Source organism: Schistocerca nitens, chromosome 2 (assembly GCF_023898315.1).
Source record: "Schistocerca nitens isolate TAMUIC-IGC-003100 chromosome 2, iqSchNite1.1, whole genome shotgun sequence".
Classification (NCBI taxonomy): domain Eukaryota; kingdom Metazoa; phylum Arthropoda; class Insecta; order Orthoptera; family Acrididae; genus Schistocerca; species Schistocerca nitens.
The window spans coordinates 254,383,414-254,402,611 of NC_064615.1; the positions used below are offsets into that span (position 1 = coordinate 254,383,414).

A 19,198-nucleotide genomic window follows, 5' to 3' on the forward strand; every position below is an offset into this window, starting at 1 on the left:
TCTCGTTGAAGTTCCCGCTGAACAGCTATAATGTCACGTATACGATAATGCTTAGAGGGGAACGAGTCAAAAATACGTAATTTTCAACTGATACTTTGTGAAACGCATGTTTCAGTATTTAGTAATTGTTCTGCGTGTGTACGTGTGTACACCTAACAATTTATTGTATAATACAGAAACTAAACAACAATGTATGTTAAATGCATTCTGCTTTGGAAGCTATTCGGAGTAGGGAAAATATCCATATGACGGTTTTTGCTTCAAATGATCATTCCCGTCTTCTTGCTGAACACTGACCATTCCTATCGGGACACCTTATACAGGGTGGGGCAATAAAATTGGTCCGGACGAGTGGATACGACTGGATGAGAATGTATGCATATAACCACGAGCCCGTGACGAGCAGCTCACGTGTACGCCCGCAACGTGATCCACACGAGTTCAGAGGATAGTTCGGGGTATGTCAGTGTGAGTGGGGCAGTGCAAAGGTGACGATGGTACTCACAGTGGAGCAACGGGTGTTGGTTGTGGACAGTTACGTGACAACAGAGTAATGGAAACGGTGTGTTCTGTTGTTTGCTGAGAAGTTAAATGAAGTCAAAGTGCCAGCAAAGAGGGCCATTTTTACGTGGCCACACACTAGAAAAACTGGCCGCAACACCAGAGTAGTTCGGAGTGCTACCATATAATCAGACTACTGTCACAAGAGACCAGCGTATCACGTCGATCATGCGGACGAGTACTCCATCTGGACATGCACATGCATGCTTACAGAGTGTCTGTTGTTCATGCATTAAAACCAGCAAATACTCCTAAGCTCTTCCAGTTTTATGAGTGGCTATTGACTGGGATCTGTTATTTATATCTCATGAAGTCAGGTTTTACCCGAGTGGTTATGTCAGTTCATAGAATCACAGGTTTTGGGCAGTGGAGGATCCGCATAATGTCCACGAAACACCATCGCATGACCAGAAGGCTGGGGTTTGGTGTGCAGTGTCTGCAGGCCACTTTATTGGTCCCATCATCTTTCATCAGACGCTGACTTCGGCGTGTTATATTGGCAATATTTTGAAACCATTTGTGGCAGCATTAATGAAGGAGAGAAAGACCTACAGTTACGTCCAACAGGATAGAGCATCTGTCCATACAGCTGGCCGAACCTTGGAGCACATTTACACAATCTTCGCTCCTGGGGAGCCCAAAAGCCTAAGGTGTATCGCAACAGCCCTCAAAGTCCTCAAGAACTGCAGCAGAGCATTTCGTATTACACTGCAGCAATTCCAGCAGTCCAGCTTCGATCCGCCTTTGTCATCTTGCTGTCCAGGGCCCAAAAGTGCCAAGAGATGAATGGTGGTCACTTTCAACACCAGCTGTTGGCGGGTAAGTACTGTTTTCCTTTTCTCTACTGTGTGTCCTTGTACCCTGGAAGTATATTCTCCAGCCCCTCCCATAGATATAGGGAGAATACGAAGCGTGTTGGAAGCAGCTGCAGAGGGAGAAATAGAGAACAGGTGACCGTCGACATCGTGCTTGGCTGTAACAACTGGGCCAGTGACAGCAGGTGGTGGCTGACCTTGGGCAGGAAGACGCAGAGCAGACAGCCGGTGCCGGTGAGCTGGGAGCGCGCAAGGCTGAGCAGCAGGAAGGCGCGCGGCTCCAGCTGGCTCCAGAGGGCGGCGCGCGCCGCGTAGTAGGCGGCCGAGCCCACCAGCTCGATGCAAAGCGCCGCGCACAGCCAGCGCCGCTCCTCGTACGGCGACGCCGCGTTGCGAGACGCGAAGCCCAGGTGCAGCCCGAACGCCACCATCAGTAGCTCACCTGTCCACACACGCCGCGCCGCGGCCATACCGCACAGTACAGCCACCTCTGCTCCACAATCAGATTGTTATCGTTATTACACTACTGGTCATTAAAATTGCTACACTTCGAAGATAACGTGCTACAGACGCGAAATTTAACCGACAGGAAGAAGATGCTGTGATATGAAAAAGATTAGCTTTTCAGAGCATTCACACAAGGCTGGCGCCAGTGGCGACACCTACAACGTGCTGACATGAGGAAAGTTTCCAACCGATTTCTCATACAGAAGCAGCAGTTGACCGGCGTTGCCTGGTGAAACGTTGTTGTGATGCCTCGTGTAAGGAGGAGAAATGCGTACCATCACGTTTCCGACTCTGATAAAGGTCGAATTGTATCCTATCGCGATTTTGGTTTATCGTATCGCGACATTGCTGCTCGCGTTGGTCGAGATCCAATGACTGTTAGCAGAATATGGAATCGGTAGGTTCAGGAGGGTAATATGGAACGCCGTGCTGGATCCCAACGGCCACGTATCACTAGCAGTCGAGATGATGCGCATATTATCCGCATAGCTGTAACGGATTGTGCAGCCGCGTCTCGATCCCTGAGTCAACAGATGGGGACGTTTGAAAGACAACAACCAACTGCACGAACAGTTCGACGACGTTTGCAGCAGCATGAACTATAAGCTCGGAGACCATGGCCGCGTTTACCCTTGACGCTGCATCACAGACACGAGCGCCTGCGATGGTGTACTCAACGACGAACCTGGGTGCACGAATGGCAAAACGTCATTTTTTCGGATGTTTACAGCATCATCATGGTCGCATCCGTGTTTGGCCACATCGCGGTGAACGTATATTGGAAGCGTTTATTCGTCATCGCCATAGTGGCGTATCACCCGGCGTGGTCGTATGGGGTGCCATTGGTTACACATCTTGGTCACCTCTTGTTCGCATTGACGGCACTTTGAACAATGGACGTTACATTTCAGATGTGTTCCAACCCGTGGCTCTACCCTTCATTCGATTCCTGTGAAACCCCACATTTCAGCAGGATAATGCACGACCGCATGTTGCAGTTCCTGTACGGGCCTTTCTGGATACAGAAAATGTTCGACTGCTGCCCTGGCCAACACATTCTCCAGATCTCTCACCAATTATAACGTCTGGTCAATGGTGGCCGAGCAGCTGGCTTGTCACAATACGCCAGTTACTACTCTTGATGAACTGTGGTATCGTATTGAAGCTGCATGGGCAGCTGTACCTCTACACGCCATCCAGGCTCTGACTCAATGCCCAGGCGTATCAAGTCCGTTATTACGGCCTGAGGTGGTTGTTCCGGGTACTGATTTCTCACGATCTATGCACCCAAATTGCGTGAAAATGTAATTACATGTCAGTTCTAGTATATTTGTCTAATGAATACCCGTTTATCATCTGCATTTCTTCTTGGTGTAGCAATTTTAATGGTCAGAAGTGTATTATAGTATGGTAGCTGCACTTGCACATCAGTAGCTTTGCTGTGCTGAATAATGGTCACTAACTGAGCTACTGTGCGTGCCATAACGTCAGATACTCTCAGGTGTCTGCCTGTTCGGGTAAGCATAGCTCATGATACGTGCCTGCCTCATCCCCCAGTCTCTCCGTCTTCTCAACTACCCCAGCGCACGACGGTGCAGCACGCACAGCTTCGCTACCGAGCAGTGCGTCATCGGAGGTGCGTCACTAGAAGCTCGCATATGTACACCTCATGCTACTGAAGCAGTTGTATATTATAGTACAACGTGTACCTTAACACGATTTATGTTACCTGATGTGAACAAAAGGTGTTCTGTTCTCTACTCCACCCTGTTGGGGGACAATGTTACTTTTTACTTTCTAAAGTAGCCTATGCACTTCCTCAGGGTTGAAGCTGTTTCCGTACCAGATTTCATCGAAATTAAAATAAGAGTTCTCGGGTTTCCAGCAGCATCAAATGATTCAAACTGTACGAGTTCTAAGGCAAACATTCCTTGGCCATTTTCAGATGGTATGACTACCAGTGGGCTGCTGGTACGGCCTTATATGCACTAGCCGCCACACTAGCCGCCACTTGTCGTTCACTGGTGCTCGCAGCATCGCCGTGTACACTGGTGCCCAAAACATTATGACCACCTGCTTAGTAGACTGTTAGTCCGGCTTTGGAACGAAATACGCCACTGATTCTGCGTATCATGGACCCAAACGTTTGTTGGTAAGGTTGTGCAGGCATGTGGTATTAGATGTCTACACACAGGTCATCGAATTCGCGTAAATAATGGGTCGCTGATTTGCGTACACGGTGATGGACCCCGTTAGCGACCCGTGCGCGTTCTGCAGGATTTACATCAGGTGAAATTGCTCTCTGAGATATCAGCGTGAGTTCACTACAATGCTTTTCAAACCAATGTAACACGGTTCTGCCTCCGAGACACGACTAATTACATTCCTGAAAGATTACATCGCCGTCGGGGAAGACGTCAAGCATGAAGAGAAGCAGGTGGTTCGCAGCTGTCAACATGTCTTCGATTAGTGCCACAGGTTCCAAGTAAACGCAGCAGAATGTTTCCCATAGCATAATAACGCTCCCATCAGCCTGCGTCAGTGGCGAGCTGAACGTTTAGAGCCGCCTTTCATCTCGATGAAGGCGTTTGTGGAGACGACGATCGACCTAGTGTAGCAAAAATGTGATTTCCCCGAAGAGCCGACGCGTTTCCATTGAAGGTGTAGTCTGAAACACTTGTGCGAGCACCAGAATTGTACTCTTTCGGCAGAGATGATATAAATCACCATCTGTCCTACTTCACAGAGCAGACAAGCCTCAGAACCCCACGGTCTGTGAAATGTCGCGGACGTCCAACCATTTAGCGTCTAGTCGTAGTTTCACTGTCCTACTGTTTTCTTTAGATGCTCACGACAGCAGCACGTGAACATTCGACCAGGTTCGCCGTTTTCGAGATACTCGTTGACGCCTTTGCGTAATAATAATCTGTCCTTCGTCAAAGTCGCTTATCTCAATGCATTTCCCCAATTGCGACCCATATCTTTGCTAGGCTGATCCCCCGTCCGTGTCTGCTTCGCTCACGTAATTTTGACATTTATAGCGTTCTCATGGAATTATAGATTACACATGTTGAGGACTGTGCTAGCATGTATTCATTACGTTTGATCTTATCATGTAGAACATATTAACCAATGAAAGCACTTTCACACATATGATAAGTTCAAAAGTCGAAAAGTAAATCACCGGGCGAGGTGGCGTAGTGGTTAGACACTGGACTCGCATTCGGGAGGACGACGGTTCAATCCCGCGTCCGGCCGTCCTGATTTAGGTTTTCCGTGATTTCCCTAAATCACTCCAGGCAAATGCCGGGATGGTTCCTTTGAAAGGGCACGGCCGACTTCCTTCGCCCTCATTCCCTAATCCTATGAGACCGATGACCTCGCTGTCTGGTCTCCTTCCCCAAACAACCCAACCCCCAAAAAGTAAATCGCTTTTTGAAAGAGTAATTATTGTTCACTAGTTCCTGCAGTATTATTCAAATCAATAAATATTTTAAATATACGAGATATTTTCAAAAGTAACTCGTTCTTCCTCAGGGTTCGTTCTTATATTACATAGAAATCGGTCGTGAGATTTAGTTATTAAACCGCAAGATGTAGTATGGAATATTATTATCACAGGGCCACCACGCTAAGATGCAAACAAGCTCACTGTATCTAATTGGTCCCACACAGTATACGAATCAGTTCTGATGGGACATTGGCCAGTGCAGATGCGTACTGAGGCAGCTGAGGAAAAAATGGTTCAAATGGCTCTGAGCACTATGGGACTTAACATCTGAGGTCATCAGTCCCCTAGAACTTAGAACTACTTAAACCTAACTAACCTAAGGACATTACACACATCCATGCCCGAGGCAGGATTCGAACCTGCGACCGTAGCGGTCGCAGCTGAGGAGTTTTGTCGCGTGCACTGCGTTGCCGCTGTCCAGCGGGCAGAGCGCCGTGGAAGAGACCGCCATTTCCGTCTTTCAGAGCGACGCACAATATCCGGGAGAATGAAACTGTGGCATGAGACGGGTTCTGTAACCAGTGTGGGACCTGAAATGACAGAAAGCAGCAAAATATCCAACTACTTCTGAAACGAAGCCCACAGCTATCTGTCCGTCGCCATTCCAGAGCATTGCAGATCTCTCTCACGTCTTTGTAGAAGACTGTGAAACAAGATTTAGTTTCATATTCATAAACTGTAATCCGCCCCACCCGCCCATCCTTCATGAACCATGGACTTTGTTGTTGGTGAGGACAGCTTGCGTGCCCCATCGATACAGATAGCCATACCGTAGGTGCAACCACAACGGACGAGTATCTGTTGAGAGGCCAGACAAACGTGTGGCTCCTGAAGAGAGGCAGCAGCCTTTTCGGTACTCGTACGTGCAGTAGTCGGGATGACTGGCTGATCGGGCCTCGTAACGTCAACCAAAACGGCCTTGTTGTGGGGTCGTGCGAACGGCTCAAAACAACCGGAAACAATCGCCGTAATTTTTTCCGATGGCATCCTCTTGGTTAAAATATTCCGGAGGCAAAGTAGTTCCCCATTCGGATCTCCGGGTGGGGATTTATCTAAGATGATTTCGTTATCAGGAGAAACAAAACTGGCGTTCTACGGATAGGAGGGTGGGATGTCAGGTCCCTTAATCGGGCAGGTAAGTTATAAAATTTAAGAAGGTAAACGGATATGTTAACGCTATACGTAGTAGGAGATAGTGAAGTTCATTGGCAGGGGTAACAGGGCGTCTGGTCAGATGAGTACAGGGTTATAAAAACAAAGTCAAACAGAAGTAAAGCAGGAGTAATTTAATAATGAATAAAAACGCGGATAAGCCTTTATGAATAGCATAGTGAACACATTATTGTAACCAAGGTAGGAGCGAAGCCCGTACCACAACAGTAGTTCAAGTTTATATACCAGTTATATCCGCAGTGATGAAGAATTGAAGAAATGTATCATGAGATGAAAGAAACTCTTCAGATGGTTAAGGGAGACGAAAATTTAATTGTGATGGAGGACTGAAATTTGATAGTAGGAAAAGGAGGTGAAGGAAAAATAGTAGGTGAATTAAAGAAGGTTGTATCCGTGGAAGAGACCTGGAGACACCGGAAGGTTTCAGACTGATTATATAATGAAAACACAGGGACCTAGGAACCAGATTTTAAATTGTAACACATTTCCAGTGGCCGATGTAGACTGTGACCTCAATTTATTGGTTATAAACTACAGATTAAAACGGAAGACACTGCAGAAAGGTAGAAATTTAAAGAGATAAGACCTGGATAAACCGAAAGAACAAGAGGTTATAGAGAGTTTCAGAGGAAGCATTAGGGAACGATTGGCAAGATGAGGGGAAAGGAGTGCAGTAGAGATGAAGGCAGTAGAGGACCAAGTAGGTAAAAAGACGAGGACTAGTGGAAATCCTTGTGTAACAGAAGAGAAATTGAATTTAATCCATGAGAAGAGAAAATTCAAGTATTTAGTAAATGAAGCAGGCTTAAAGGAATACAATCACATAAGAAATTAGATGGACAGGATGTGCAAAATGGCAAGCAGGAATGGTTAGAGGACAAGTACAAGGATTTAGAAGCATATATCACCAGGGTAAAGACATATGCCACCTACAGGAAAATTAAAGAGACCTTTGGAGAAAATCTAACTAGCTGAATGAATATCAAGATCTCAGATGGAAAACCAGTTTTAAGCAAATAAGGGAAAGCAGAAAAGTGAAAGAATTATTTAGAGGTCTATACAAGGGAGACGTACTTGAGAGCAATATTATGGAAATGGAAGAGGACTTAGATCAAGATGAGATGGGAGATATGGTACTGCGAGAAGAATCTGATAAATCTCTTAAAGATGTAAGTCGAAACAAGGCCCTGGGAGTAGACAACATTAAGTAAGAACTATTGATAGTCTTGGGAGAGCCAGCCATGACAAATCCATCCACGATACAGACGAAATGCCATTTGATTTCAAGAACAATATAACAATTCCAATTCCAAAGAAGTCACGTGCTGACAATGTGAAAATAACCGAACTACCAGATTAATAAGACACGATTGCAAAATACTAACACGAATTCTTTACAGAAGAATGGAAAAGCTGGTAGAAGTCGACATCAGGGAAGATCAAGTTTGGATTCTGGAGAAATGTAGGAACACGCGAGGCAATACTGACCCTACGACTTCCCACAGAAGACAGGTTAAGGAAAGGCAAACCTACTTTTATACAATTTGTAGACTTAGAGAAAGCTTTTGACAATGTTGACTGGAATAGTTCAAATAGCTCTGAGCACTAGGGGACTTAACATCTGAGGGGCATCAGTCCCATAGAACTTAGAACTACTTAAACCAAACTAACCTAAGGATATCACTCAAATCCATGCCCGAGGCAGGATTCGAACCTGCGACCATAGCAGTCTCGCGGTTCCGGACTGAAGCGCATAGAACCGCTCGGCCACAACGGTCGGCCGACTGGAATATTCTCTATCAAATTATAAAGGTAGCAGGGATAAAATGCACGGAGCAAAAGGTTATTTACAATTTGTACAGAAACCGGACAGCAGGTAAAAGAGTCGAGGGGCACAAAAGGGAAGCAGTGCTTGAAAAAGGGAATATTACAGGGTTTGTAGCGTATCCCCGCTCTTTTTCAGTATGTACATTCCACAAGCAGCAAACGATACAAAAGAAAAATTTGGAGTAGGAACTGAAGTCCACGGAGAAGAAATAGAACTTCGAGGTTTGACGATGACTTTGTAATTCTGTCAGAGACAGCAAAGGACTTGTAGGAACAGCTGAATAGAGTGGGCAGTGTCTTGAAAGGAGGGTATAAGATGAACATCAACAGAAGCAAAACGAGGATAATGGAATGTAGTCGAATTAAATCGGGTGATGCTGTGGGAATTAGATTAGGAAGTGAGAGGCTTAAAGTAGTAAATGAGTTTTGCTATCTGGGGAGCAAAATAACTGATGACGGTCGAAGTAGAGAGGATATAAAATGTAGACTGGCACTGGAAAGGAAAGCGTTTCTGAAAAAGAGAAATTTGTTAACATCGAGTATAGATTTAAGTGTCAGGAAGTCGTTTCTGAAAGTATTTGTATGGAGTGTAGCCATGTATGGAAGTGAAACGTGGACGATAAATAGTTTAGACAAGAGGAGAATAGAAGCTTTCGAAATGTGGTGCTACAGAAGAATTCTGAAGATTAGATGGGTAGATCACATTACTAATGAGGAGGTAATGAATACAATTGGAAAGAAGAGAAATTTGTGGCACAACTTGATTAGGAGAAGGAATTGGTTGGTGGGGCATATTCTGAGGCATCAAGGGATCACAAATTTAGTATTGGAGGGCAGTGTGGAGGGTAAAAATCGTAGAGGGAGACCAAGAGATGAATACACTAAGCAGATTCAGAAGGATGTGGGTTGCATTAGGTACTGGGAGATGATGAAACTTGCACAAGATAGAGTAGCATGGAGAGCTGCATCAAACCAGTCTCAGGACTGAAGACCACAACAACAACAACCGACCAGAATAGACGGAAGTGAGCAGAATGACGCATTTATGACAAATGTTGTGATGTATAGTGAGGTTAACTTCCATCAGAATGGATATGAGGATAAAGAAAACTTCCAGTATTACTCAGACAAAAGCCCGCGTCTGATTCAAGAAACCGCAATATTGGACAGCTCATTGGAAGAGTGACCTTTTTTTTAAAAAAAAGAAAAAAAGAAAACTATACCACTGGCCGACCAGTGAAAGCCGGTTCCTAGAGATATGAGCTCAAGATTACTAGTTTCTTCATTCTACAGCTGCATCTAAACGTTACATGGTTTCAGCAAGATGGGGCTACAACTCATCCGGAGTCCGTCGGTTAGGTTCAACGACGAAACTGAGGCGCCACTTTCCACATCGATTACTCTGACGAGTCTATGATATCTCATGATCTTCGAGATCACCTCATCTTACAGGCTTCACTATTTCCTGTGGGATCATCTCAAGGACAAAGTTTTTTCACAGCAGCTCCACAGTACTGATGAGATGAAAGCTGCATTCTAAGAGATGGGGGCCGTTTCTTAAGAAATGATTTACAACACAATGAGGAGTTTCCATGAACGTCTTCAGCATTGCACCGCCAATGATGAAAGCCATTCGTATGACGCTCTTTTGAAGAAATAAATTTGTGTTTGGCGTTTCACTTACAGAAATGTGCCTAGTTAACTACAAGTTATATTAGTATAAATATGTGCTAAACGTAAGAACAGACAAATCAAAATGACCTACTCTGCGCTATTCTCGTGCTGCATTACAGCATATAGACAAATATGTATGCAGAGGTTGGGCGAAAATGAGGAAACACCGCGAGAAATATCTGCGTGAACATAAATGCAGAAGCTAGCCAAACCTGCACGTCGGTTTATTGTATTTGGTCATGAACGGCGGTTCTGCAATGTCTTCAATACGCAGCAAATGTCAGTCGTGCTTAGAACTGGGTTCTGTGTAGTTGTGAGTGCATTGTCGGAGCTAAGTCAGTTCTAACGTGGACATTGTTGGTGGTCTTTTGATGGGTGCTTCCGTAACCAAGGTAGCCGAAGTCATCGGTGTTTCTAGAGTCTCCGTATGGAAGATCTACACCGCGCACAGGAAAGCGGGAAAACATTATCCGCTAAGTCACAACGCGGACCAAAGTGTGTGTGTGTGTGTGTGTGTGTGTGTGTGTGTGTTGAGTGATCGTGACAGAGGTAGCTGAAGAGGATTTTGATGAAAAATAAGGAAACGACGGCTGCAAAGACCACTGAATGTTCCACTCGGAAGTCTTGTCAGCACAAAAACAACACGGAGGGAGTTCCACATGTAAGGAATTGCAGGGCGAGCTGGAATTCCAAAACCACCCATCAATGAAGCAAATGACCATAACAGGAAAAAGTGGTGCCGAATCCATAATACCTGTGCTATTGAGAGATGGAAGAAAGTAATTTGGTCGGATGAGTCATGTTGCTCACTGCTTTGAACTTCTGGTCGATTACGTTGCAATAGTGAAACATGGTGGGGGTTCGGTGACGATCGGGCTGCCATATCGTGGTTTTCCAGGGGCCTCATTGTCACTCTGCGCCGGCCGCGGTGGCCGAGCGGTTCTAGGCGCTTCAGTCCGGAACCGTACGACTGTTACGGTCGCAGGTTCGAATCCTGCCTCGGGCATGGATGTGTGTGATGTCCTTAGGTTAGTTAAATTTAAGTAGTTCCAAGTCTAGGGGACTGATTACCTTAGCAGTTAAGTCCCATAGTGCTCAGAGCCATTTGAACCAATTTTTTCACTCTGCAAGGTCGCATTACAGCCAATCATTATGCAACTATTCTGGCTGATCAGGTCCATCCCATGGTAGAATGTTTTTTTCCGTATGATGATGCAGTGTTCCAAGACGACTGGGTCCCTTTGCACCCAGCTCGCATCGCCCAGGTCTTGTTTCTTGTGCACAAGCATGAATTGTCGCATCTTTCCTGGCCACCACAGGAAGAAGATTACAATATTATTGAGCCTTGTGGTCTACTTTGGAGAGAAATGTGCGTGATCCCTGTCGACCTCCATATTCGTTACCGAAACTTTCCAGTATTTTGCTGACAGAATGGCATACAACTGCCTTGAAAACCATACAGGAACTAGTACGTATCCGCTCAAACTTGAAGGTGGTTTGATTGCCACCAGTTTCGTACAGCGTATGGTTATGTACTGTGTTGTTGGCATTTCCATATTTCTGTCTACCCACTGTACATAACAACGTAAGCACATTAAAAAATAAGATAATGGCGCCCATGAGACATCACACTGAAGCGTGTAACACCGCCTCTAATTTTATTAATGGCCTCTAAACCACTAGAAGGAGTGCCCACAAGTACCTTCGCGTATGGAATATTGGCGATTAGGTCTATGTTGATGATTAGATACCATAGCTGTTCTACCTTGGTTGAGAGAAGTCGTGGGCAAAGGTTGGCAAACGTCTGAACTTCAGGCAGTCAGGCAACTGGAGCGTAACATAGGCGATGGTACTGCCCTGGCAGAACACCAGCAGTCACAGACAGGCAACTGGCTCGAGCACGCCCTGAGTGCGTACAATACGCCTGCCTAGAAGGCAGCCTAGGAAGAAGCTGCAGTAGAACAACATATGAGCCGTGCGCGGCTCGTGTTCATGCCGTTTCTTGCTTGACAGCTTGTCTTTACGGAACTGTCGCCTCGTTTCTTGTTCGATTTGCTGGCGTCACTAAGTTGCTGGCTTGCCTGCCCTGAGTGGCAGCAGGAGCGTGTATCGGTAAGAGGACTGTCGTATTATCTTTGAAGCGACCGCTAGTATTTCCGGATCGTTGCGTGTCAGTAGTTCAGTCGGACCAGACACACATGCACTGTCCGACGGAAGGAGACTGGAGCGGGAACAACCGTTGATTGGTCGTTCTGTCGGTCGTCTCATCGGACGACGTATATTTGGTCGCCGACCGTTCGTGTTCTCTGTGTGTGTCAACTTGTCATTCGTCCTGGTTGTTCCACAGTGATTGCTTTTACGATTGTTCGAGTTCTTGTGGAAGTGTTTTTGTGGAACTGTGTCTAGCTTGTGTAATTTCGACTGAGCAGTTATGATAACGCTGTCTGCGTCCTGGAGTAGGCAGTCGGTCTGTTGGGACAGAGCAGCGAGGGAGTCCCCGCGGCGAGGTCATTAGCGTAGTGTTCCGCAGTGTGCTTTTGCTCGCCGTGTTGATGCTGTCCGCACCGCGTGTAGTTCGACAGCCTTTGGTGTTGTTCATAATTTTGAGTGGTTATTGTACCTTGGCTGTTTTTAGACGCCAATATTTGAAGACGTAGCGCTGCTGGTATCTTCGTCCTCGCTGACATTTTCCGTTGTCGTGCCGTTGGTCGGCCGGAAGGGAATTGATTAGGTTGTTGGTTGGTCCTTCAGGCGTCCCTGGGTCGGGTTGCCACCCGATTATTTAATCTTACTTTTGGCTGCTTGTTTCACCTAAACTTACGTTAGATTACCTCATCACGCTGACCCTTGGAACACTTCTGAGCACCACTGTTCCGTTGTTTTAGATTCCGATTTTCTTATGTCTTAAGTACTTTGCGAGACCTTCAGCCGTCTATAAATTTAGTTTGTTTTAATTTTAAAATAAGGTCTTCAGCCGACTAAATTAAGGTTTCAAAATTGAATTGCTTAAAACTTGTTTTAAAAAAAGGAGATTTTGCTCTATTTCAAATCTTTCTTATTCCGGCTTTAAGCCTTCAGCTCTTCAATGTTCAGTATTTGGCCTTCAGCCGAGCTTTTATGTAAAATTTTTGGTAACTGAGGCCTTCAGCCGTGTGTATTCCTTAAGGGAATTTTAATAACTTGCATTTGGGCCTTCAGCCGTATTGTTTTGAATGATTAAGTGTTTTTAGGAAAATAAAGTTTGTGTTTTGTGTAACTAACAGTAACTGATCTTGGCCACTTACCACAACCATAACCTGATCCGCTCTGTCCTGCGAAACCAGATTTCAACAAAGTTGTGCGGATACTGATTGCTGTTCCACTTGCACAGATTTTCTATAGGATTAGTATCGCAGATTTACTAGGCCAGCCGAGGTACAATATGATGCCTGAGTGATCGTCATCCCACTGCGCATTGTGCTCATCTTGAGTGGCGGAGTTTTCACAGAAACTCATCACTGGTATGTAAAAGACAGGGTAACAATTAGTCATTGGTAAAGAAGCGTTCTGATTCACATTCAGTTTATCCTTAACTACTGGGTCCAAGTCATGGTACAACAATCACTCGCAAAACATTGCAGAACCACCTCTGCCCTGAAATACACTCCTGGAAATGGAAAAAAGAACACATTGACACCGGTGTGTCAGACCCACCATACTTGCTCCTGACACTGCGAGAGGGCTGTACAAGCAATGATCACACGCACGGCACAGCGGACACACCAGGAACCGAGGTGTTGGCCGTCGAATGGCGCTAGCTGCGCAGCATTTGTGCACCGCCGCCGCCAGTGTCAGCCAGTTTGCCGTGGCATACGGAGCTCCATCGCAGTCTTTAACACTGGTAGCAAGCCGCGACAGCGTGGACGTGAACCGTATGTGCAGTTGACGGACTTTGAGCGAGGGCGTATAGTGGGCATGCGGGAGGCCGGGTGGACGTACCGCCGAATTGCTCAACACGTGGGGCGTGAGATCTCCACAGTACATCGATGTTGTCGCCAGTGGTCGGCGGAAGGTGCACGTGCCCGTCGACCTGGGACCGGACCGCAGCGACGCACGGATACACGCCAAGACCGTAGGATCCTACGCAGTGCCGTAGGGGACCGCACCGCCACTTCCCAGCAAATTAGGGACACTGTTGCTCCTGGGGTATCGGCGAGGACCATTCGCAACCGTCTCCACGAAGCTGGGCTACGGTCCCGCACACCGTTAGGCCGTCTTCCGCTCACGCCCCAACATCGTGCAGCCCGCCTCCAGTGGTGTCGCGACAGGCGTGAATGGAGGGACGAATGGAGACGTGTCGTCTTCAGCGATGAGAGTCGCTTCTGCCTTGGTGCCAATGATGGTCGTATGCGTGTTTGGCGCCGTGCAGGTGAGCGCCACAATCAGGACTGCATACGACCGAGGCACACAGGGCCAACACCCGGCATCATGGTGTGGGGAGCGATCTCCTACACTGGCCGTACACCACTGGTGATCGTCGAGGGGACACTGAATAGTGCACGGTACATCCAAACCGTCATCGAACCCATCGTTCTACCATTCCTAGACCGGCAAGGGAACTTGCTGTTCCAACAGGACAATGCACGTCCGCATGTATCCCGTGCCACCCAACGTGCTCTAGAAGGTGTAAGTCAACTACCCTGGCCAGCAAGATCTCCGGATCTGTCCCCCATTGAGCATGTTTGGGACTGGATGAAGCGTCGTCTCACGCGGTCTGCACGTCCAGCACGAACGCTGGTCCAACTGAGGCGCCAGGTGGAAATGGCATGGCAAGCCGTTCCACAGGACTACATCCAGCATCTCTACGATCGTCTCCATGGGAGAATAGCAGCCTGCATTGCTGCGAAAGGTGGATATACACTGTACTAGTGCCGACATTGTGCATGCTCTGTTGCCTGTGTCTATGTGCCTGTGGTTCTGTCAGTGTGATCATGTGATGTATCTGACCCCAGGAATGTGTGAATAAAGTTTCCCCTTCCTGGGTCAATGAATTCACGGTGTTCTTATTTCAATTTCCAGGAGTGTACATTCTCCACATACAGCGGCTTAGAGGCGCCACCAACTCGTCGGTCAACTCAGCGTCTTGCATTATTCTGAAAACGGCAAAACTGCGTTTCGTTCACAACACTCTGCTCCTCTAGTCGGGTAACATCGAGTTTCTATGTTGTCTGGCACACCGACGACGTGCATTTTGACAAAACACTGTTCGCAAGACATTTTCCGCGGCACTCGACTAAAAAGGTCAACTGCTTGCAATTCCCTTCGTAATTTTAGTTCTCAAACTGGTTGAGATGGACCTGTATTCAGTGACAGCTGACCGAGCGACGTGGCGCAGTGGCTACCACACTGGACTCGGGAGGACAACGGTTCAATCCTGCGTCCGGCAATCCTGATTTAGGTTTCCCGTGATTGCCCTAAATCGCTCCAGGCAAAAGCCGGGATGGTTCCTTCGAAAGGGCACGGCAGACTTCCTTCCCCGTCCTTCACTAATCCGATGAGACCGATGACCTCGCTGTCTGGTCTCCTCCCCCAAACAACCCAACCCCCTCAGTGACAGCAGCAAACGTGTCACTGACAACTGGTGGCACCTACCTCCAGTCCCTGCAGGTTAGGACACTTGTATGACCACTGCTCTTCTACCACATTACATCACTTCAAGTGATGACACGCTCGACAGTCTATACTGATGGAGTAATAATTTGGGCAGCATCATTGACTTGTGGTCATGGGCACGTCTAAGCCTTTATGTTATCCTTACTGCGCTGACTTCATATAAATGACTAGCACATACACAACACCTCACTTCCGTGACTTACTTCAGGAGTAATGTGTGACATGATAGCCAGGTATGAGTTCTAATGAGTGTCATTTTAGTGATCTTGTTTACAGGAAACTGCATAAATTTGATATATCTCAGCACTAGGTGTCACTTCAGGTACATCTGTCAGATCATCTTTAGAAGAAGCATGGCATGGGCAGTTGTCCAGAATGAGTCCTATTGCTTGTTTCTCTGCACCACTGTCACGTACAGTACTTTCACAATAAGCTCACTTCTATAAGTTGTAACATATTCTTGGTCCCATTTGGATGGGGTTATTTCTCGACCATTTGTGACATGGAATATGAAACTCTGAAACCTTCTTAATTCGGTTCTAATTAAGTGTGACATCTTGGGTTAATATTCATTGTAGCCTTCTTTCCAGTTAAGGGTGACACGGTTATGACGAATTTCATTAGCAGATGGGTATATATAAATATTGTGAAAATGCAGTTAGAAGTCATGACTCCTTGAAGAGAAAGCTACAAAATGATTACGGGTGTTTGCTTTTGTGCAAATCATACTTTATTTGTAAGTGATGAATTACTCCATAAAATTATTCCATAACACAAACTGCCTGTTAGCTTCTGTCTCGGGTTCTTCGGCCGACGTTCGTCTGATGATTTTTCTGACGTTTCGCCAGCACGAGTGGCTGGCATTGTCAAAGTTTCACCCTCCATTGCTGGTGGTGAACCGGAGTCGAGCTTGCGGCCGCAGACTATATGTACCTGGCGCGCCGACGTCCGAGGGCTTCTCCGCGGTCATTTCCGGTGCTTTTCTCCTCTTGCTATATGCGACGGTCGTTCGCTGCAGTACGGAAAGTCAGGATCCGTTTACTTGAGGCTTTCCTCTTTCTTGTTGAAGCTGTTGTCGTGTTTGTGTATTTCTACAGCTTCTCGAACAAGCAGTTGTGGTAGTTTTTTTCTACAGCCAGAACTTCCGTATGGCGGAACTTTACTACGTGGTCGGTCTCAGCGAATGCTATGCCACAGCCGATTTCTCCACCTGCCCCAACCTGCAATGACATTCATGTTCTGTAATTCTGGTGTTGATCGACCGTCCAGTCATTCCAACATAAACTTTTCCACATGTGCATGGTTGCGGTATATTCATGGCATTACAAGTGCGTCCCTTTTCTCCTTTGCTGATCTGAGACACTCTTTGATTTTCTTTGTCAGTTTGTAAATAGTTTTTACGCCGTGTTTGCGCAATATACGGCCGATTCTGTTCGTCACTCTGGGAATGTATGGCAGAAAGGCCGTGACGGAGAGAATCACTGTGCGTGATGGCTGGGTGTTGTGTGCTGTCCTTAGGTTAGTTAGGTTTAAGTAGTTCTAAGTTCTAGGGGACTTATGGCCACAGCAGTTGAGTCCCATAGTTCTCAGAGCCATTTGAACCATTTAGAATCACTGTGTGTCACCGACCACGAAGTACAATTCGCTGACACGGAAGTTCTAGCCGTAGAGAAGAACTATTGCACCTGCTTGTTTAGAGAAGCGGTAGAAATACACAAACACGAGAACAGCTTCAGCAAGAAAGAGAAAAGCCTCAAGGTAAACGGATCCTGGCTTCCCGTGCTGCAGAGAACGACCGTCGCAGGTAGCAAGAGGAGAACGGCACCGGAAATAACCGCATTGAAGCCCTCGGACGTTGGCGCGCCAGGTACATATACTCGTAGTATGCGGCCGCGAACTCGGCTCCAGTTCACCGCCAGCAATGGAGGGTGAAACTTTGACACTGCCAGCCATTCGTGCTGGCGAAACGTCTGAAAAATCATCAGACGTACGTCGGCCGAAGAACCCGAGACAGAAGCCATCAGGCAATTTGTCAAAAAGTGGCCAAGAAAGCCTTAACAATTCTGTGTTCCATAAGACATTATTGAGTGGAAATTGCGAAATATGTGATGAGTCTGATCCCTTTGTTGTCAGCACGAGCAACTATACGAATAGCAAGGTCCCGACAGTCACAGAGGGCGGGCCTATTAGTTATAGGGAGCTCCAACGTTAGGCGGGTTATGGAGCCCCTCAGGAAAATAGCGGGTAGGTCGGGGAAGAATGCCAGTGTGCACTCGGTGTGCTTGCCGGGGGGTCTCGTCCGTAATGTGGAGGAGGCCCTTCCGGCAGCTATTGAACGCACTGGGTGTGACCGGCTGCAGATAGTAGCACATGTCGGAACGAATGACGCCTGCCGCTTGGGTTCTGAGGCCATCCTTGGTTCCTTCCGGCGGCTGGCTGATTTGGTGAAGACAACCAGCATCGCACGCGGAGTGCAAGCTGAGCTTAATATCTGCAGCATAGTGCCCAGAGTCGATCGCGGTCCTCTGGTTTGGAGCCGTGTGGAGGGTCTAAACCAGAGGCTCAGACGACTCTGCGACTATAATGGTTGCAAATTCATCGACCTCCGTTATTGGGTGGAGAACTGTAGGGCCCCCCTAGACAGGTCAGGCGTGCACTACACACCGGAAGCAGCTACTAGGGTAGCAGAGTACGTGTGGCGTGCACACGGGGGTTTTTTAGGTTAGAGGGACCCCCCTTGGGCGAAACGATAAAATACCTGACGGCTTACCAGAGAGAACATTATCATCGTTGATAAAGAACGTCCGTCCTCAGAGACCAAAAACAGGAAAAGTTAACGTAATATTGGTAAACTGCAGGAGTATCCAGGGCAAGGTTCCTGAATTAGTATCTCTTATTGAAGGAAATAGTGCGCATATAGTATTAGGAACGGAAAGTTGGTTAAAACCGGAAGTGAACAGTAACGAAATCCTAGACACAGAATGGAATATATACCGCAAGGATAGGATAAACGCCAATGGTGGAGGAGTATTTACAGCAGTAAAGAATTCAATAATATCCAGTGAAGTTATTAGCGAATGCGAATGTGAAATAATCTGGGTTAAGTTAAGTATCAAAGGTGGGTCAGATATGATAGTCGGATGCTTCTATAGGCCACCTGCATCAGCAACCGTAGTAGTTGAGCGCCTCAGAGAGAACCTGCAGAACGTCGTGAAGAAGTTTCGTGATCATACTATTGTAATAGGGGGAGACTTCAATCTACCAGGTATAGAATGGGATAGTCACACAATCAGAACTGGAGCCAGGGACAGAGACTCTTGTGACATTATCCTGACTGCCTTGTCCGAGAATTACTTCGAGCAGATAGTTAGAGAACCAACTCGTGAAGCTAACGTTTTAGACCTCATAGCAACAAATAGACCGGAACTTTTCGACTCCGTGAATGTAGAAGAGGGTATCAGTGATCATAAGTCAGTGG

General features: G+C 46.8%; 1 protein-coding gene across 1 annotated transcript in view; it reads right to left on the reverse strand.

Annotated features, from left to right (window-relative positions):
* LOC126234961 (probable G-protein coupled receptor 158) overlaps positions 1 to 19,198 on the reverse strand; it is a 375,069-nt gene that overhangs the window by 133,143 nt on the left and 222,728 nt on the right. The window contains exon 8 of the mRNA XM_049943700.1: positions 1,574 to 1,818. Coding sequence (XP_049799657.1) covers positions 1,574 to 1,818 — 245 coding nt within the window. The remainder of the gene's footprint in view (positions 1 to 1,573; positions 1,819 to 19,198) is intronic.